General features: G+C 42.9%; 2 protein-coding genes across 2 annotated transcripts; one reads left to right on the plus strand and one right to left on the minus strand.

The window, feature by feature from the left end:
* Nucleotides 1–3974: 3974 nt before the first annotated feature.
* On the plus strand, nt 3975–7262 carry krt94 (keratin 94). The gene is made up of 8 exons (XM_071504883.1): nt 3975–4496; nt 4903–4985; nt 5096–5252; nt 5372–5533; nt 5695–5820; nt 6492–6712; nt 6821–6834; nt 6940–7262. The coding sequence occupies exons 1-8, from the start codon at nt 4065–4067 to the stop codon at nt 6987–6989; spliced, it is 1245 nt and encodes a 414-aa protein (XP_071360984.1). The 5' UTR covers nt 3975–4064; the 3' UTR covers nt 6990–7262.
* Nucleotides 7263–13465: 6203 nt separating this feature from the next.
* Nucleotides 13466–21509, minus strand: LOC139636642 (stromal membrane-associated protein 1-like). Its single transcript, XM_071504880.1, has 10 exons — nt 21233–21509; nt 20637–20770; nt 19834–19919; nt 19664–19739; nt 19489–19551; nt 19285–19360; nt 17529–17659; nt 16467–16674; nt 15462–15799; nt 13466–14147 (listed from the first exon to the last, which is right to left on the minus strand). Exons 1-10 carry the CDS (start codon nt 21348–21350, stop codon nt 14013–14015), a joined length of 1365 nt encoding a protein of 454 aa, XP_071360981.1. The 5' UTR covers nt 21351–21509; the 3' UTR covers nt 13466–14012.
* Between the last annotated feature and the right edge of the window lie 172 nt (nt 21510–21681).

The following is a 21681-nucleotide window of genomic DNA, read 5'->3' on the forward strand; positions in this document are numbered from 1 at the left end:
TCTGCCTGTCTGCCTGCCTCTCTGCCTGCCTCTCTGCCTGTCTGTCTGTCTGTCTGCCTCTCTGCCTGTCTCTCTGCCTGTCTCTCTGCCTGTCTGTCTGCCTGTCTCTCTGCCTGTCTGTCTGCCTGTCTGCCTGCCTCTCTGCCTGTCTGTCTGTCTGTCTGCCTGTCTGTCTGCCTGCCTGTCTGTCTGTCTCTCTGCCTGTCTGTCTGCCTGTCTGTCTGTCTGCCTCTCTGTCTCTCTCTCTGTCTGTCTGTCTGCCTGTCTCTCTGCCTGTCTGTCTGCCTGTCTCTCTGTCTGTCTGTCTGTCTGCCTGTCTCTCTGTCTGTCTGTCTCTCTGCCTGTCTGTCTGTCTGCCTGTCTCTCTGCCTGTCTGTCTGTCTGCCTGCCTGTCTCTCTGACTGTCTCTCTGCCTGTCTGTCTGCCTGTCTCTCTGCCTGTCTGCCTGTCTGTCTGCCTGTCTCTCTGTCTGCCTGTCTCTCTGACTGTCTCTCTGCCTGTCTGTCTGCCTGTCTGTCTGTCTGTCTGCCTGTCTGTCTGCCTGTCTCTCTGCCTGTCTGTCTGTCTGTCTGCCTGTCTCTCTGCCTTTCTCTCTGCCTGTCTGTCTGTCTGCCTGTCTGTCTGCCTGTCTCTCTGCCTGTTTGTCTGTCTGTCTGTCTCTCTGTCTCTCTGCCTGTCTGTCTCTCTGCCTGTCTCTCTGCCTGTCTGTCTGTCTGCCTGTCTGTCTGCCTGTCTCTCTGCCTGTCTCTCTGCCTGTCTGTCTGTCTGCCTGTCTGTCTCTCTGCCTGTCTCTCTGCCTGTCTGTCTGTCTGCCTGTCTGTCTCTCTGCCTGTCTCTCTGCCTGTCTGTCTCTCTGCCTGTCTGTCTCTCTGCCTGTCTGTCTCTCTGCCTGTCTCTCTGCCTGTCTGTCTGTCTGCCTGTCTGTCTGCCTGTGTGAAATCAGTTAGAATGACAAACTGAATTTAACTGCCAAATGTTTCCTGACTAAAACTATACACTATATAAGATATTTACAATGAAAGCTGTTAAAATGTGGTTCAATCCATATGTATGTGGCCTTGTGTAGTGTGTGCAGTGTGTAGCTGGACTTCGACAATATGTCAGGGAAGTGGTTGATAAACGCCACAGACACTCAGAGGTTGCCATGGTGATTTAAATTGCTTGGTTTGTGCTGAGTGAGACAGGGATTTGGTCGAAATCTACCTCTTGAATTCAGGCTTACCAGTTAAATACCGTAACTCTTATCACATAAAGGCATGTATCTTCTGAGAGAGGAGGCTCTGCTGAATGCAGTGATGCCAAAAACGTGGCATGTGCAGTGATATTAAAAATGCCTCGCTCTCATTTTACATAAGAGCGAATGGGGCCGTTGGGTGGTACTCCTGCCTGTCTCTCCTCAGAGAAGGTGTCTAATCAAGTGATCTGAAGCAGCTCTTTGTCCCGACCTGCACTCAGAGGTTGCTTTGGTGAATTTAATTGCGTAGTTTCTACTGAGTGAGAAATGCATTCAGCTAAACTGCATTGTTGGCTGCTAAGAAAAGTTGCTGAGCTTCATAAACGCCAGCAACAAACATTTAAAATAGAGCTGTAACTAACTATGTCTGTCTGTCTGTCTCGCTCTCCATCTGACTGTGTCTTGGTTTGTCTGTCTGTCTGTATTTCTGTCTGTCTCACTGTCTGTGTCTCTCTCTCTGTCCGTTTGAATGACAGAGTGAAATTAACTGCCAAATATTTCCAGACTGAAACTGTACTAAAACATATTTCCAGTGAAAACTGATGAAATGTGTGTAAATCCGTATCTTGTGTTTAGTGTTGGAGCAGACTATAGGAGGACTTCAACATAAATGCCAGACAAATATTTGCTAAAAACCACAGACATCAGAGAAGTCTTCTAATCACCTGATTAACATCCGTCACCTGTTTGTAGCTGGAGGACACATCTTACACAGAGATGAGTGAGAATTTGGCTCTGTGAACCTCTCAAACTCCTGCTGTTTGTTCAAAAACGGTACCTAAAATCACAACAACCTTTACACTGTTAGTGGCACAAGATCTTCCTGAACACATCGATATGGTTTTGGAGTTCCTAGAGTCAAATGTGGAGAGAGGAGCGAATAAAAAAAAAGAAAAGTAAAATATGTAGGCGTGAGGACGAGTTTTTAAAAAAAAATCAGTTTTACAACTTCCCTCTGAACATTCCATGCAGTACACACAATACACATAATAAACTCCAAAAAATCATAAAACTTAAACTGTAATAAATCAAAAACTATAAAAGATATCAAAAAGCAGAATACAAGTACAATAGCTGAAAGTCTTGGGACCAGTTTAAAGCAGGATGAAGCCCCCCCCCCCCCCCAACAACTTTCCCGTTTCTCTCTGTGTGTGACTATAATAAAGGCAAAAAGCCAGAAAAAATAACTTTAAAAAAAGTTGATTCCTAAAAAGGTATCAGTCAACTGAGTGATAAACTGAACTCAGTATTGTAGTCAGTGGTTTCTGATTATCATAGAATAACTAAAGGTACAGCAAAGCCAAATGAAGGTCGAGAAAATGTGTTTCTGGTTTGCATAAAAAGTTTTGAAGAAAAATGTGCTTTTGGTTTTCACTGTATTGATGTACTCTAAAAATAATACTCTAATTTGTCCACGAGTGTCTGTAATCAAAATCTTCTTTTTTTTAGATTATGTAATACAGTTAAGTACATAGCGACCAAACCCTTCTCTTGCATACAGTACACAAGAAGCATGATTCATGTCTCCCTCTGACTGAGAAGTGACCCCACTCCCCTTGTGCCTCCCTCATCCCCTCACCCCACCCCCCAGCTGACATCAGAAATTGGCCATAGCCCAACTCTGAGATAAGGAGGACACACACACACACACACACACACACACACACACACACACACACTTGTGCAGGCACACAGACACATGTGCACCCAACCACCCACACATAAGCCTCCCTCACACAGCTCGTAACGCAGGCCAACAGAAACAAAATAAAGTGTACACATGCATACACACATGCATGCACGTACGCACGCACGCACTCACTCACACACACACACACACACACACAGGATACAGGACTGAGGGGGGATGTTTTGTGTGACACGGTGAACAATGGGGTCCTGACTAATTCGCTTAAATGGGTTTGACTGAAAATATAGAAAACAAAGGTGTTTGTGTTTCAAGGCTATAAAGTTTTCATGCTGCTGTCCATCACTTTATTAATAAGTAGCTCAGATTCCGGTCAGATTAAATGTGCATGTAACCAAATACAAAAGGTTGTAATTTCAATTGTCTAGTATTGCTTACTCTTGCCTCTGAAAGAATAACTGTCTAAAATCAGTAATTACTCATGGTAACAGAACACTAGCATGAATTTATGATGCTACAAGTTAATTGTTTTGCAAAACAAGTGATTCGTGAAACCAGTGAAATATGTCATTTAGATGAACTGTAACTTGGTTTTATTATCATGGTTAATTTCTGACACCGATGAAAGATATTATTTGCAAAGTGCTTGATGTGAATGTTGACTTATGGCGGGACAAATGGTAGCTCTACACCTCCTCTGTTTGTATTAGGATACAGAATGACTGGCGTGATCGAGACTAGACCTGCATGTGTTTATGAAAGCATACAGAAATCATCACACACACACATACAGGACATGCACATATACGTTCCTATAGAGAGGTCCCTACAGACTAATACAACCCTCTCTCTCTCTCTCTCTCTCTCTCTCTGCCTCTCACACACACTCACAAACACACACGCACACATGCACATTCCATCACAGTTTCCTCACAGGAGTGGAAAGAAACCGAATCCTGGTCCTTAAAGGAAAACAAATGGAGGTTCTGCCAAGCCTGTGGCTGAAGTGCAAAGGAAAACTCCCTCTCTACCTCCCTCCTCCCAGTCAGGCCCGCCCCAGGTCCAGCACTATATCAAGAGCCTGCCTCCCTTTATCAAACTCCACAGTCCTGCTACAGTGTACAGCTGTATAACAGTCCTCTCTCCTCGTGTCCTCTCTTGACCAGCGGACCATCAATCATCATGTATTACAGCCAGAGCATCACCAGCAATCCCGGCATGATCACCAGACAGAGCCGCAGCTACACAGCAAGTGCCCCTGTGCACAAGGCTCACAGCGTGTCCGGGCTCAGCTTCAGGGGAGCCCCTCGCGTCTCCGCCACCTCTGTGCGCACTGTCTCCTCTGGCTATGGAGGTGGCATGGCGATGGGGATGGGAAGCGGTGGCTTTGATCTATCCAGTGCCCTGGACCAGAGTGCCGTGCATCTGAATGAGAAGGCCACCATGCAGAACCTTAACGACCGTCTGGCCTCCTATCTGGAGAAGGTCCGATCTCTGGAGGCGGCCAACACCAAGCTGGAGAAGCAGATCAGAGAGTACTACGAGCAGAAGGGACCTGCAGCAGAGAGGGACTACAGCAACTACTGGGCCATTATCAACGACCTGAAGGACAAGGTATAGTGTGCACCACCCTCAACAGCTTAAACACCAGACAAGTGAAATATTTGCTGTTCTGTTAATGATTATCAAGGGAGGATTTTAAAAGGGTACAAACCTAACAAAAAATTTCCCTGGAGACTGTATGACATGTTGTGCTGCTGAATCCTTGGTTTTTTGATGGACAATAAAGTCTGAAGAATTATTTATCAAGAGGATTTCTAAACAAGAAAAGCTTTATCAAGTGTTGGGGAATATTGTGTATGAAAATGTGACAAACCAGATATAGCTGTGGAACTTAGAGGGATGTGAGGTTAACTGATCAAAATTAAAACCGGTTTTTGCTTCTGCACCAAAGTGCAATGAACTATTCAAATGAAACTTTTGCCTTTTAACCAACATCCATTGTCCTTGCTTTCCTAAGATTGCTGCCGCCACCATCGGCAATGCCAACATCCTGCTCCAGATCGACAACTCCAAACTGGCTGCTGATGACTTCAAGACCAAGTAAGCGTGAACCCTCATACTTCCGTAGACCTTTCTTCATCTTGTGTCAAACAAGGAGAAGAAGTTATAGCGATTGCTAATTGCTGTTCTCTACTCTCCAAACTAATTAGATTTGAGCATGAGCTGATGATGCGCCAGTCAGTCGAGGCTGACATCGCCAACCTGCGCCGCCTGCTTGACCAGACCACCCTGACGAAGGCTGACCTGGAGATGCAGATCGAAGGCCTGCAGGATGAGCTGGCCTACCTCAAGAAGAATCACGCAGAGGTGACTGACGCCCTACCTCCGGCTTTAATTATTACTGTTTGCTTTGACACCTGTTGAATTCTGAAACCCTGCCAATAGATCTTGATGCTGACTTCTTCTTTCTCCCCTTGGTTGTTTAGGAGCTGGCAGCACTGCGCTCTCAGCTTACTGGCACAGTCAACGTGGAGGTTGATGCCGCACCCCAGCAGGACCTCAACAGAGTCCTGGAGGAGATCCGTGCCCAGTACGAAGCCATCACTGACAAACATCGTCGCGACCAGGAGTCCTGGTTTAATGAAAAGGTGAAAAGACTTTCTTATCAACAAAGGCTCTACATAGCACACTTTGCAAATGACTGGGTTTAGTCCCTCAGCAGTCTAACTTGTAATTAAACATAATCTTCTGTGAAATGAAAACAAGCAATCCCAAAGACTTCTAACTGTAACTTTATTTCTCGCTCTAGTCGGCAACCCTGACCAAGGAGGTGGCCATCAGCACAGAGTCAATCCAGACGTCCAAGACAGAGATCAATGACCTGAGGCGCACACTGCAGGGCCTGGAGATTGAGCTGCAGTCTCAGCTCAGCATGGTGAGGAAAAAAGCCCTTAAACCCAAACCATCTGTTCGCATCTCACTGATCTTGCCTTATATGAGCAAAATTCCCGGATCCCTGTCTTGTCAGGGTGAAATGGAGAAATAGACACTGATAGAGGGCAAAGAGCAGAAGGGAGGGTAGAAGAGGGAGGCTTTGTTGAGAGAAAGAAGGGAGGGAGAGAGAGATAAGAATGATGGGAGCTGTGGAGAAGGGAGGGAGGTGCTCCCACTGAGGAAAACAGTTCACAGACAGCTGCTCAAAGCTTGAAGGAAACTGCAGGAATGCTGAACTGGATAGCCCAAAAGTTGTACTCCGATGGATTATCTGTGGCAAGCTGGAGTTAATCATTCAACACTCCCTGCAAGGGCAGCACCCTGCCCCTGTCTAACAGTGGAGCAGCAGCTAAAAGACACATGTACGGAAGATCTATACGTATGCCTCTGCTTCATGATCATTCCTCCATAAAGGAACGCAGACTTCCTGTTGTATTTGTCTGACATATATAATCCAGGGTGTGGCTGGTGGTTACATTCTATAGCTTTAAACTGCCTAAACTGTCACAAAAGATTCATTACAATAAACCAGCTTGCAAGTATGAACAACTAAATATGTGTTGCAATTCATGTGCATGAATTCAGCAACTTTTTCCTCTCACTCTCTAACAGAAAGGGGCTCTGGAGAACACGTTAGCAGAGACAGAGAATCGATACAGCGCCATGCTCGCCGGCTTCCAGAACACAATCAACATGCTTGAAGCAGAACTAGCAAACGTGCGTGCCAGCATCGAGCAGCAGGGCCAGGACTACAGGATGCTGCTGGACATCAAGACCAGGCTGGAGCAGGAGATTGCAACCTACAGAAGCCTGCTGGAAACAGAGGAGTCCAGGTAGTCACAGTGATACAGGAGCATTGACTTATGCTAATGCTAATTATTTCGAAGACAATGCCTCTAACTGTTTGTCTCTACTGTTCTCTCCCCTCTCCTTCATTTTAGACCCATTGGTACAGGTAAGTGACGTCTGTTTTAACCAGACATTACATAACCACAGTGTAGCCAGTGTAATAAAATCTCAGAGCACTGCCATCATGATTTTTTTCCCTCTTTTTTTACAGGGGGCTCAAAGACCACAGTCACAACCACCACTGTGCGCACTTCCAGCTAGGAGGTCCAACTGGCAGGACAAGCTGTTCTCGGACACACACACACACACACACGCAGACAGTGACTAATAAAAGCTGTTACACGAGATGAGTGAAACTGTACTGAAAAAACCTTGAGATATGTTAAAAGTGAAGCCCGTGTTAAAGTTCATGTATGAAACAACAATTGTAACTCAGAGGAACATACTGTCTGACATACTGTGTGTGTATGTTGTGTGTGTGTGTGTGTGTGTTTGTGTGGCCTGTCTAAAAAATAAATCTGCTGGTGAACATAAGAGTTGTGTTGTTTTGTGACTTTGCTGGTCTTTTATTTAAAAAAAAAAACAAAAAACTGAGAGGTTACATATTTTTCCATGACATCGCTCTGTTTAGGCAGTTGTCATGGTAACTGCATTACATTCTGGGAGGTGGGCTATGGGGTTGCGGAAATCTGTGTTACGTAACACGGGCTGTCAGGAAAGGGTGAACAATGGTTAACAGCTCCAGTGTGGAAAGCTTTAGGAGTCAGAGAGAAGAGGCCACTCAGAAAGCTGCGTTGAGCTCGACGCTCTCAAAACTCAAACAGCACAAGGAAACATTCAGAAAAGTGCAAGTTATGTGACCATATAAAGAGAGTGACCCCAGGGTTTGCCCGAAGAGGTTTTTTAAACAAGACACACCCAAATGGCTGACTAATCTTTGCCCTGGAGGCTTTTCAACACAGTGTTGCATGAAGTCTGTCACCTAGTAACAAGAACACACATAGCTCAGGTCAGAAACACTGAGTGGGAATGCAAACACTGACTAAGTGAACAAAGAGAGTCATTGTGGAAACAGGTGCTATCGGTACTGCACTTTGCACTCTTTTATGAACCCAGACTGACCACTGAGCTGTGATGATAAAGTATTGTGATGGGTGGGGTTTCTCAGCTGCCGGTGACTTAACGCATGTTTTGTGTGAAAGAAGGGCAGGGAATTGTTATGTCCATGTGGTGTGTATTTGTGTGTCTTAGAGAGAGAAGCAGAGAGGGAGTGAAAGTAGCCTTTGAGCCTCTGTACAGGTCAGCAGTTACAGCCTCTAAAATTACAGTGAAATCCTATGAAGGCTTCATAATTCTCAAATGATGGTGTAATGTTGGTTTTGGAGAAGAGAGATAATCCAACCCCCTCTGTGGAGCTTCACTCACCCATATTTGGTTCCATGTAGATGCACATCAGCGACTCTTCCACACTGTTATAATGATAACTGATGACAAAGCCTTTCCAGTAACGCTTGTAATTTGATATGAAAAACCAAAGGTCATAAAAAGATGTTGCACCAACATCAGACCATTTTACCCACATCAGTGTTAAACCCAGTGGGCCTGTCGAGGGCAAACTGTGCAAAGGCATAACTGAACATCCAATTATGAGCAAGCTAACGCCAAACATGATGAGTTCTCCGAAGGTATCACTTCCTGACATTTTAGATAGATTTGTTTGTCATGCATTAGTCTTTTATCATGTCTAAAATGTACCATTATATATATCTCTCCCTTTTTTAAAATCACTTTTTTGTGTGTGTTTTTCTGTAGAAGATACACCGGCTACAAATGCTGAAAGTCTCAGAATATGAATATATTTTCATAATGACCTTCCAGAGCTTTAAGTTATATCCCAGTATGTGATTACAGATCATATCACATGCATTTGAGAATGTAGACCTGAGAACAATATAAGGCTTCGTAGCATTTTCATAGACACCATTGTTGAATTTGGATGATTTAGAGTTCTGTAATCAACTGCATGAAGGATAGATAAACTGTAAGTGTTGACATTTTGATAAACTTGCTAATATGTTCACTCGCAAAGAGATACATGATGAGATCCTCTCATCTGTTTGCTTAATATGAACCTGGAGCCAGCAGTTTATTAGTTTAGCTTAGCATAAAAATTGGAAACGGGGAAACAGCTATGCCATGGCGAAAATCTGCCATCCAGCATCTCTAAAGCTCACACATAATCACATGGTGTCTTGATTTTTTCTGTACTGAAACAGTGTAAAGCCAAACTTCACTGTGTTTTTTGTACAGATTGAACATACAAACTATATCATATTATGTGTAATTTGTAACGTTTAGAGGATACTAGCAGGCTGATGTTTTTAAGGACAGGGTTAGGCCAGTAGCTTCATCCGGCTTCATCCATTTTGCTAAATTAAGCTACGCTCTGCTGGCTCTAGCTTTACATGTAGCCTACGAATATCAGAGTTGTCTCAATCATCACATCTCAGAAAGAAAATTAATAAATGTATTTTCCAAACTGGAATGATTGCCACAGTGGAGAAAGGCCCTGAACTTGTGACTCAATACAAAGTTCTGTGCAGATGAATCAGAAACTGAGAATTCAGCGCAGCGACATATGAGCCACAGTGGAAGAGCCATCACCTTTTAATCATCTCAATCTATTTGCTCCAAAGCCAAGTATATTGAGTGCAGCGCAAACAGCAGCTTAACATGGACAAAGAAGCGCGACAACTACATTGTCACCTGACTTTTATCAGTTTGTTTTATGAATGATTCACTGAACCACTAACCAGGCTACCAAACTGGTAATGGGAGTGGTTGCAGGATTTGGTTCAATTTGTAGCGGAGCCTCACCTTGGCATAATAACGAGCTGTCATCATAAAAAATAAACTGTTATGAAATTCAGCTTAACAAAGGATGTAGTCGACAAGAGCAAGCCAGACAACAGTGACATGAATAGGCAGACTGTCTGCACGTGGCTGCAAAGAACATGATAGGAAGCAGCGCCAAGCTGCCAACAGTCATTTCTGTATTTTCTCCGTCGTGGCCGTCTGCCATTCAAGGCTAGCCTGAGGCTAGCAGTGAGATCATGGGAGAGAAAAAGATGCTACTCACTTGATGTCATGAAATACTTTGCATGAACAAGAGCTCTGTTCAGTTCAATTAATGATGAGTTCAATCGAGAACATGAGAAACAGTGTTGTCTGGGTACTTTGATGCTCTCTGCCTTGATGTTGTAAAACTGTGGAAGTAATGGTGACTTTCCCACGATGTGTGCAATCCTTTCTTGTCCTGCAATATTGCCCTTGACCCTATAAGGTGTAAGTCACAATGTGTTGTTAACAACTTAGTGTAACCTGTGGTCCAACACAGAAAATGACACTATAATTAAAATGGTAATTAAACATTTTGGGAAATACTCTTGACTCAATGTAAAGACTTGATTTATTGAATTTAAAAAATGTAAAAAGTCTTGCTTGACTGCAGGCCTGCTATATTTCAATGTGGTATTTTACAAACTCACATTAAGCTTTCATATCAGTGAAATATTTGGTTAAGACTTAGTCACGTCTGCAACAGTAAAACTGGAGGCTGACGTCCGTATCAGCAGGAATGTTGCCGTCTCAGGGTCAGAAAGTCCATTAAGGGGCTGGAGAGAGAGGGAACATTCTTCACTCGGCTGGCGGACTCTATTCTGGAGCAGTGTTAGGTTTGACACACAAGCTAACAGGAATGCCTAACCTCTTCGCTAAAGGTCTCAGACACTGTATGGCATCAGATCTTACTGTGAAAGTTTTCAAACTGTGCCTGAGCTGCAGCGAGGCGTAGGAACAGTTGAGTGGTAGAGAGTGGAGCAAGAGCAACTGCATGTCGGGGGCTTTAAGGCCCTGCCAAGCATGAGACAGATGTGATTTTTCATCCATTTGCATGGCTGTGAGTTTGGCCTTTATGTTAAAAGCAAGAGAAGTCGCTGTCAGTCCATTCCCACCCTTAAAATACAGTTACCAACATTCAGTATCATCTCCTGGTCTTTAACCAGCAACGTTTGAATAAGAAAGCTTGGGGCTCTGACTGGGGTATGCAGGATGGCTCAAAGGTGGGAGTTAACAGGTAGGGCTGGTTTGACGAACCACACCCTACATACAGTTCGAACAACACGAAGACCAGGATGGATCTCCTTGGGTGGGGCTCACAGTGCTTAAAGCAGCTTAGTGGTATTCTATATACAATGCATGCAATCATAAAAGACTGAGCTTATGCAAATAATAGGTTTAATGCTTAAGCATTTTTCTGCAGTGACAGTAAAACTGATTTTTCATACCATATTCGCTTTTAAAGCATCCCATGGACTGGGTGTGTGTGTACTGAAGCATATCCCAGCATGCACTGGGTGGAAAAAGCCAAACCTAGACATAGTATATGTTTAGAGAAATGTATTCTGTTGAAATCCCTTCTAAGATACACAAAACGCAGAGAGTAATTACCCAGTGAAAGGACCACTGATCAGGACCGCTCAGAGGCAGAGTGAGGCACATTTTCCCTACAAAACTGCTACTGCTGCTACTGTAGGATGACTCTGATTTTCCAAATTCTGTAAGTTTGTGTGAATGTGCCTTGAAGGCTCACAATAAACTTCAACAAAGGTGCATTCATTGCACTGGTTGTAAAAAAAAAAAAAAAAAAAAAAAAGCAGGCGTAATAAACCTGATGGTCTGTATGTAGCACCATGCAACAAATGTTAGAAAGGGGGAAAAGCTCAGCAACAAGAAAATGAAACATGCAAGTGGACAAATCAAATGAGGGCAACTACAACTAGAGACCATCTTGTGATAGGATCACACCAACACTGTGACGGCCGTCCACATGGTGACATTCTGACCCATGAGCACTCAGTCTTATTACTACAATACTCATTGGTCGGACCGCACCTTTGTTTGAACTTGGCCTTCACTTTGATCTCAACTACACACCTGTAAAGGTCTATGACTGTATCTTGCACAGTAACAGTGACGCTATCAAGGTCACAAATCTGTCCACACATAGACAGACAGACAGGCAGACATATAATCACCTGCCAAAATGCTCGAAACCAGGTCTGTGGTAGTTGGCGCTAAAGTAGGTAGGTCTCCAGGACCACATTTTACCATAATGACACACACTCACAAGGTGAAAACAATACCAGTCACACTGTGACGGCTGGTAATAAAAAAGACTGAAATGAAAAATATAGTTGGTGCATACTGGCACTGAACAGTAAGCATACAGCGTGGCCAGCATACTGAGATGTAGGCTACTTTGGCCACAGACTGAACAGGGCACCTCCCTTGTCTTACGAAAATTAACACAATACCGCCACCAGCTGCTGGTTCCCTGTATGTTGAAACCATGAGGTTGTTGCTTATTTTCCTTCATTAGACTCCTAATACAATCTGATTCAGACCTGTAGACAGATGTTGCACCTTTTCACAGCCAAACCCACACAGTGATTCACTTGTGAAACTTGTTCAATAAGCAGGTAACAGCCAAATGAAACACATACGTCATAGTTTCTGAACATTTTGGTGATTAACAGAAACTTGGCAAATGTGTCAGTTTGAAGAAAGCATCTTGCAGGTTTGACAGTCTAAAGACTAATTTATTTGGCCAGTGTATTTGTATTTGAAGATGTTTTGGTCAGAGCCCTTATAACATGAACGATACATTCCTCTGTGTCAGTACTCTGAACATAAGATACTGTATGAGACATAGATGTTGCTACATGGGGATATATTAAAAAGAAAAATCTCAAACTGAGGTGAGGGGGCGAATGATTTAGGCTCTGCTAGCAGCAGTGCCACTGATGGAAGACTACTCATCTCAATAAGAGTGCACAAAGAAGAACAATTAAACAACTCTGCAGTCAGTTGACCCTAAAAATCAAATCTCTTTCACTCTGTTCTCCACAAACAGACGAGGTTTCAGGTTTACAGGCCTCAGTACTCACTGCTGTGCTGACCATGTTACAGTGGGGCTCCACTAAACCCTTTTAAAGAGCAACTTCTTAAAATTCAGTTCAAGTGTGTTTATGCCTCTGAAGCATTTTCCAACCTGACAATACTGCCATCTAGAGGCCAGGAGCTGCAGTCGCTTACAGTGGGACATGGGTGTGTTGATCGGCAAACCTGCAGGAGCTGCACGAATTCTTCAGTCTCAATCATTAAAACACCAAAGTGGAAATATTTTGTTCTGGAGTTTCAAATGATTTCTAGTGGTTTTGCAATGAACCAACATCTGACTGCTAAATATATTTATGTACAAACTGCTGCGTTAGATTCAGTCCCTCAGTGGATACCTGGATCAGATGTCAGGCATGTGGGAGATAAAGGTGAGTGTTTACCTCCATGTGTATTTCCTCGCAACCCAGGATTCACACTGACTGAAGCCCAATACGCTGGTGCAAAGACTGCTCTTCCTTCTGCACTGGTTTGAGCTACGTTCTCTACCAACACACTGACAGCACACTTTGTCATCTACAGCCAGGATTAAGCATTATCTTATCACCAACATTAAAACAAACGCTGCGTTAATCATTTCATGTGTTCAGTGTGTTGACACAAACATGCAACTACATTAGAACACAAAAACTGCAAACATGATGTAAGGTAAGACCCTCTAATGGACATGATATGTTTCCAGGTTTTGAACCTTTAAAAAATGAATGACAGAAGACACATGAAAGCAAATTATTTATTATCACTTTAATTTTATAGGGGAACCACAAGTACTTTAAAAGGTTATACAGCGCTGTACATTTGGGAGCAGTACTGACAGACTTGATAGTCATATCTTCTCCCTTTTAAATACGATTCATTTAAATGTTCTATAATCTTATAATGATACAGTGATACAATAAAAGCTTGTGTAACTGGTCCTGCAGCTTTTCTGATATGTCGATATCATTTTTGTTGGGACTGTTATTTCCTTGTAATTTTTTTTCCCAAAAAAGGAAAATAAAAGTTATGATCAAAAACCATACGACAGGCAGAAACTGCCAGGCTGTAATCCTGCATGACTCCCAATTCACTCACACAATAGAGAGAAAGAGAGACAGAGAAAGGGAGAAGGAGAAAAAAAGAGATACAATTTTCATGTTCCGAAGGCTGGTCTGTGATGGAAACAGGCATCAGTTCATAGTGAGGAACAGAGAAGCACAAGATATATTTTTGCACTTCCTGCAACCTCGACTCTTACTCTGCCCGACCATCGACCTGCTTGAAGGCTCACTTCCATAGCTGTGTGCTCAGAGTCTGGCCAGATCCAGTTGCGGCCCAACCACCCATAGCTGATGGAGGCTGACCGAAGGCCATCTGGCCACCCGCTCCATTCAGAGTCAACCCTGACATCTGCTGGTTCATCTGAGGATGTTAGAGAGATTAGTGTGAGTGACACTGGAGCATCAACATCGGGATCTGCAATGATTGACTTGTGACCCCCACTTTGTCCTGAGTAGTTCTAAGCACTGCCTCAAGATTTATTAAGACATAATTATACTAGTCATTATCCACATTCACTGCTTCTCTAAAGGATGCTAAAGCTAATTTCTAAAAATATGCTGTTAAAGTTGGGTTCAGATGTTTACCAACCAGGTTGTCAGTGTTTTATATGTCAAGATGACGTTGGCATGAAACTTTGTCCTGACATTGAATTTTGGTCACCAAACGTCACAAACGACATTCTACCAAATATCAACATCTAATGATGTTGGTTGCCAGCTGTGTGCCTGCACTGTCCGTGTCTCCTTCCTGCCCTCCGTGTTCAATAACTGGTTACAGAAGCTGTTTGAGTATCTTAGAGCCCTTGCTGTGATCCAAATGTACTATGCTGTGGAGCTGCACAATGTTTAAAAAGAAACTGACACTGCAATACTTTTTTTTTCTGCAATGAAAAAATTGGGATTGGTGATACACTGTGCATGCAGATCCTGCATGTCACTCACTAGCAACAAACTCTGTGTAACCAAGCACGCACCCTTAAATCAGTAAATTATGCTACATCAGACACACTTCTCTTGTAGATTACTTACGGAAAATGGGAACTGTGCAAGTTTTCCTTTTGTATCAAGTAGCAAAAAAATTGTAGCATCACGTTTGAGTTAATTTGTTTTACTTGACATTACACGTTGTTGCACTGCGGCTGCACACGTTCACCATCATCGCAGTGACAATGCTAAAAGGATTTATTATGCAACCATACTATGGCATATTTTTGATATACAGTTTTTGCCGGTACTATACAAAAAACTATATACCTTGCTATTTTATACTAAAGGCAAACGATACGTGTGCCACTGAACATCAGTCAAACTGCAGCTGTAGAAAACCACTGCTTGTTTTTTTTGTTGTTGTTTTTTTTAACAAAAATGTAAGTTATTTTTTGTTTTCTATGATATTCCTGGTGCTTTCAAAACCTGCTGAAATTTTGCGTCACAACTCCAATTCTGAACTCATGCTCGTGCTGCCATCTAATGGTTAATAAATGCTCTACCCACACCTTTACAGTCCAGCCTCTCACAATTGTGCAATGCATCATCACAGCTGGGTGTGGTCCCATGTGAAACAAATCACACCTGCCACACACTTGACACAGTCCAACAATACAAGACCTACGTCAGAGCTTGTTGAATAATCTAAAGCTGAAAGTAACCACCAGAACTGAAACTGTCTCCATACCTGACCCATGTTCCACTGAGCCTGCTGTCCAGGCTGGATGGTGTACATGCCCTGAGCAGGCACCATGCCTGCAGGCATCGCACCACCCTGTGGTCCCATCATTCTCGGGGCCATGCCCATCACACCAGCGGCCGGCGCATTTCCCATGAAGCCGTTGGGCATTGTCATCCCAACCATCATGCCTGGACTGGGCCCCATCATGGCTGCCCCGCTCTGAGCCATCATGGCACCCATGACGGTTGTAGGTGGCATGGCCGTGCCCATGCCGGGGAAGGCCTGATAACCAGCAGGGGCCTGGACAGGAAACTGCATCTGGGAGGGGCCCATGAACATGCCAGCTGAGGAGGGGGAGAAGACATTCAGAAAAGAGGGAAGAACGTTGTGGTTACTGACATATCTTACATTCCAGTATTTCAGTGTGTGAGGTGTGCGCTGATTTCAAGAGCTTGTAGAAATATTTGGTTGCATGTTTGTGACAGTTGTTTGTATTTCAGACAGAGATGTTTGGAAACCTCTGTGGGACTCGGTTGTGAAATAAGCACAAGTATAAACTTGCTCTTTTTGGACTCAGTTCTAATGATGTCACTGCTTTATTTGCGAGTAAAACATTACCACAGCAGACAGGAATGATGGGAGGAACTAAAAAAAAACTATGACCCACAGTGTGGAAAAAAAAAAGGCACACAGACAGACGGTCAGAGATTCAATCTACAGCTGAGAAAAGTGGACAATGACATTACTTACTACTGTCGGGCTTTGAATGTGTTCAGCAACCACAGAAAGATGGTTTCAACATACAAGTCTAATGCTGGGTATCAAAGTTCATTACTTTTTTTGGTAGCAACTGAACTGTGACCAGAAAGTTTTTTTTTATTTAAATGAAAATCTTGCCAATTTGCTGCTGTTAAGGAAATTTTACATATGAGAACTTTAGCTTCTTTTGCTACATGAAAAAAAGGGTTTTGTTGATACATGTGTTGAATTTCGAAACACTGCGGTCCTCACCGGCGGGTGGCTGGTGGGACATGCTGTTGGTTCCATAGAGGGACAGGATGGAGTCCTTGGACAGGGGCTTCTTGGCCATGTCGTCGGTTTTAGTGGTGCTACTGCTGTCGCTGAACAGGTCCAGGTCTCCCTGTCCCGACCCTGAGCTGACTCCGACCGCTGCTGCTGGAGCTTGTGTTGGAGTGCCGGCCGCGTTACTGGAGCTCGCCTGGAGGGAGGAAAGAGATTGTGGAGATGCTGTCGCTGGTGTTGGTGATGATTTAATACATCACGTTTTATACTAGTTAATTCTAGTCAAGAGGTTTAGCTTTAATAATGAGGCAAAAAAAAGACCTGTGATAGAGAAGTGTTTCAATACCAAATAAATTATACTGTGCACTAGCCTGGTAATGTAGCAGTGGGATAACAACAGAGGAAAAAAATTACTTCTTGCAGTTATTTTTTCTGTGTAAACAAGCAAAGGCTGGACAAGGTCTTTGAGAGTAAACATTGTTAAAAAGCTACTGCATAGTTAATCATCAGAAAATTATTCCATAATAATTGAAAAAAGTGGAAAAACCAGAATCAGAGCAATTTTTTAAATACGTTTAATAAGTATAAATGCAAAATGTGCCCTTGTTCAATTTTCTCAAAAGTGAGAATTTGCTGCTTTTCTCTGCTTCTATCATTGTAAAGATCTCACATCTCTGGATTTGGTAAAGCAAACACTGTTAAGACATCACCATGTGCTTTGAAGACCTTCATGGTGGGTATTTATTACCATTTTTGAAAGAAATTATTGGTTGCAGCCATATTTAAATGTTTAGCCAGGAGTGCCTGATTTGCTGCATTCATCATCTGGAGTGTGTTTCTGCCTCTCTTTCATTTGAGCTCACCGTCTCTGAGTGTTAGTGTTGCTGTCTTGTGGCCCATCGATGCTGATGGTAATCATTTGACTTTTTATTTTTTACTGCACATTTAATTTCAGTTTTACTACTAGACAACCATTACTGTTTAGCCCTGCTGAGCAATGGTTAGACATTAGTACTAAATCTGAACTGGGGAATTCTTGCTTGGTTTTACCTGAGGAAACTGGGCTGCGGACGTGGACGCGGGGAGGGGGTTGGATACCATGGGGCCGAATATATCCAGGTCATTGTTGTTCTGGCTTGTGCTCGTGCTACCATTGTTTGGTGATGCAGCTGCTGGTGCGTCTGTGACAGGAAGGTGAACAAACTGGTTTTGCAGGTGGAAAATAAGTGTGCACCATCAGCATAACTCACTGACGACTGCCTAATAATATTCTACCTGCATCTACTAAAAACCTATGAAAAATCATAAATTAAATCATATTACAACCTGTAACTGCTGTAAAAAACGGTTTCAAACCAACAAACCCTATGTTTGCTAGTGTGGAATATGTTTTGGCTTTGTATTTATTTAACTGCATTGCCGTCCCACAGCTGCAGAACTGCCCACACAGTGAGGATAATGGTTAGTACAATAAAAAAATTAATCAGCTTACCCTGAGTAGCTCATTGGCCACAAAACAAAAATAACAGTAAACATTCCATCCAAATAACACAGTACCCCTCCAAGTCACTCACTAACATAAATATACCATCTTCTTTAAACTGTAAATGAAATTGCTATAATGAAGTATCATGATTCAATTACTAATGCCTGAGCTGCTGCATTGAAAATACATACACACATGCACACAAATGACTAGACAAACAATAATCTGTAGTTCTAACCTGACATCTGATTATGAAAAACAGCACATTTTAACAAGAGCACAACTGCCTCTACATCAAGACAGAAATATCGTGCACTGCAAGACTTACTGTGAGTGATCCAGCAATGGATCCATGAGGAAACCTATCACTGGATATGATTTTACTCATTTTGTCCTGTTTTTGTGGAATATTTAACACTGAGAGGCACCAAAAGTGTTCGGATCAACTTTTAAAATAAAACAAGAAGTTACTACTCGGTTGCTAATGGTGGGTGAGTCAGCAGCTGCAGCACTTCCTCTGGCTAACTCACAAAACGAGCCTTTCAGTGATTTACTGGTATAAACTTTTTAATGTCAAGCAGCAGGAGGGGTTTTATAGTTTGCATTAACAACAACTTAAAAGAACAACACACTTCGTTACAGCTCAACAGACAGCAAAGCAGACCACAGATCAGTGAGGGTGCTGCCTTTAAGCCGAAGGGGAAAGTACAGTCACAGCGACTCCTGACTTTCACAGCTGCCAGGAACTGAACTGAAAGGGGAAGACAGCCAGCCATTTAAAGATGTCACTTTCTCTAACGTCCACTGTCTGATTCATACACATGAAGCCAACACGTTTACAGTGACAACACAAGCTGAAGATGGACAGAGTCATGATTTGGCTCTGATCGTCCTGAACCACAACATCACTGCTCGGTGCAGTTCTCCTCTGCTGCGAAGGCACAGAGGTATCCAATCTGAAGCATAATACTTCACAGCATCAACATGCTACACCAAGCCAGTGCTAAAGGCAACCTGCCCCCAGAATATATATATATGTGTACGATAAAATTACAACACACTGTGGTTCCTAAATGCCATATACACTAAAATATCCTTGTGAATATCAGCAATCAAGAATTAGAGTCCATAAAAATAAAACTACCAGCTCATCAAATTAATAATCATCCAGTCATTTATCAGAGCTGCAGAATGGGCAATAAAAATAAGACAATTACAAACTGAAACTATATTCAGCCTGATTCCGTGGGCAATTTCTCAGTTTGCACATTCATACGACCCATTCCAGACTATTTTTATTTTCAGGTAAAAGACACTCACCAAGGCCTAGTAGGTTCACAGAGGGTTCTGAATTCTTAGAGGGACTGATTTTGGGAACTGGCCTGGACTCTTCACTCTTTAAAAGAATGAAAGTAGTTGGAAAGAGCAAATTAAAGTGAGCACAACAAACTCAGTATAGGTCAAAAACAATGCTGAGGAGTATGTTTATACAGCTCTATTCATGAGGGAACGTATGTGTGATACCTTGGTGTAGGGTGACACCTTGCTCCCTCTGTCTGGCTCCCTCTCTCTCTTACTATCTTTTGGCTGAAAACATAAATGAAAGTCACAAGTGAATCACAGGCGTATGTACAAAAAGCAGTGACAAACAGCTGAATCCACCTCATGTTAAAATGGAAACGTTCCAGTCAATACATACACTGCTCCCATTGGTCACATTCTTGCTGTAGTATTTCTTCTTCTCATATTTATCCCTGATGAAGAATTCCACTGCTCTGAGGTCAGAGTTAAGGGAAAAAGAGGCAACTTACAGAACAAAGTGAATCACAACAGCCACTTTTATGTGCATATGCTGTGAGTGAAGGATACTGGTCTGTTTGAGGTCTTCTGAAGCTATCTGGAAGATTGGCCTCATAAAGCTGCCTGGCCTTGGTGTTACCCATGTCCTGTATACTCTGAAAACATGAGAGACAGAGAGGTTCATTAGAACACGCTGAAATATTTAAAGGGGCACTCCATTGAATTAATATACTAATGATAATTAGTTTGCTTATTGTAGGTGGTGCTTTGAAGCCAGTGAAAACAGTGGTGTTATATCTTCTGTGGCTCTACTGGAGGTTTCGGACATATGAGAAAACACTCTGATGATGCTATCAGGGTTTTTTAGTATCTTGGGTTGAGAGCCCTTTAACAGAAAGTCTGTGTAGCAAACTGGGAGAATGGCATTGTAGGACGTGGGTGTTAATAATGTTAACTTCCAAATGACATGATGCTGTTATCATGCTGCATCATGGAAAATGTAATGTAAGAGCATTTGTGTAAAATGATTCACACTAAGGAGTAGAAGGTAGATTGTGTCAGCCCCTGCTGCACAGAATCTGACAATATTGTTATTAATCTGCATGTCCACCAACTTTATTGCAGTGTAATGCTGAATTACTGGGAGTAACGCTTGTGATATTGCCACAGCTTTAAGGCATTGAAAAGGAAAGATACGCAAAAGTAAAAGGATGATGAAACCTGTTTCTTATGTCTCTTTAACATACGTTTAACAATCGTCTCTCACCAAATTTACACTGATTGTGGAAGGCAGGGCATCAAAATATAAACTAGTATAATATTACTATATACTTTATACTTTGTATAAATGAACCAATGTATATAAACAGTACCTGGATTTGGTCTGAGGTCCATTGGTCCAGGTTGACTGATTTCACTCTGGATATGTGTACTCCCAGGTTCCTGTGGATGCCTGCACATCGGATGCAGATAAATACTCCCAGATTCCAGGATGCCCATCTTGGACCTGATGAAGCAAGAAAACCAATTGAAACCAAAGAAACTAAACAAACAAAATGGAGAGATGCCTGAAGAAAAACGTAAACATGTACGATCTTGCAGTGACTTTAAGTGCCAAAAACAGAATCTGCATGGTTTATCAGTGACCTAACATAAAAACAAGAGCCCGGTTTCTCTGCAGGAGCTGCCACAGTTTGTTGACTGAGCTGAAGGCGGCGATGAGGGAGAGGCACTGAGGGGAGCTTATGTAGATTTAGAGAAGTTAGCTTGCTAGTTAGCCACTTAGTTTAGCTTCAGGGGTAGAAATGTCAGCTGACTAGCCTAAGCCTGATACACACACTAGAGTTAGCTTAGCTAAGCTAACCAACGCAGATGCTATCTTGTTGCTCGGCGTTAGCGGTGGATTCTAAGTGAAAATGTAAACTTTGTGTGGTAAAAGGGGAAATTTTCGACAGTGTGAACGTCGCACCTTTCGCTTCGCAGTCGGCGCAGTACTTGTTGTCTTCCTCTCTCAGCATTTTGGACAGGATGGCCTGGTGCTGCTCGTTCAGTTTCTGGGCCTTCTCCCTCTCCGAGCGAGTCGTCATATTCGCGGCTTTAGTCGGACTTTCCTAATTAAAAGAACTCAACTTTAATCAATCGTCAATCGAAAGATGTTTCTGGTAAAAGACCATAATCAGAGGGATGAACGCCTCCGAGTGGTATATGAAAACACCCGGAACCGGAATCCCTTCTCCGCCCACAGGAATTCTAGAGCTGACGCGGCGGCCGCACCGGATTGGACGACTGTCCTGACGTCATGTGACGCACAAAGTTTCTTAGGAATTACTTTTTTCGTTTTCATCAAAAATTCATCTTCTGCCCTAAAAAATTGTCACCAGTTCCCCTTGATAAAATTGACTTAAGAGGTGCCTACTG

This window comes from Trachinotus anak, unplaced genomic scaffold, assembly GCF_046630095.1.
Source record: "Trachinotus anak isolate AG129_WGS33_773 ecotype Australia unplaced genomic scaffold, CSIRO_AGI_Tana_v1 ptg000019l, whole genome shotgun sequence".
Classification (NCBI taxonomy): domain Eukaryota; kingdom Metazoa; phylum Chordata; class Actinopteri; order Carangiformes; family Carangidae; genus Trachinotus; species Trachinotus anak.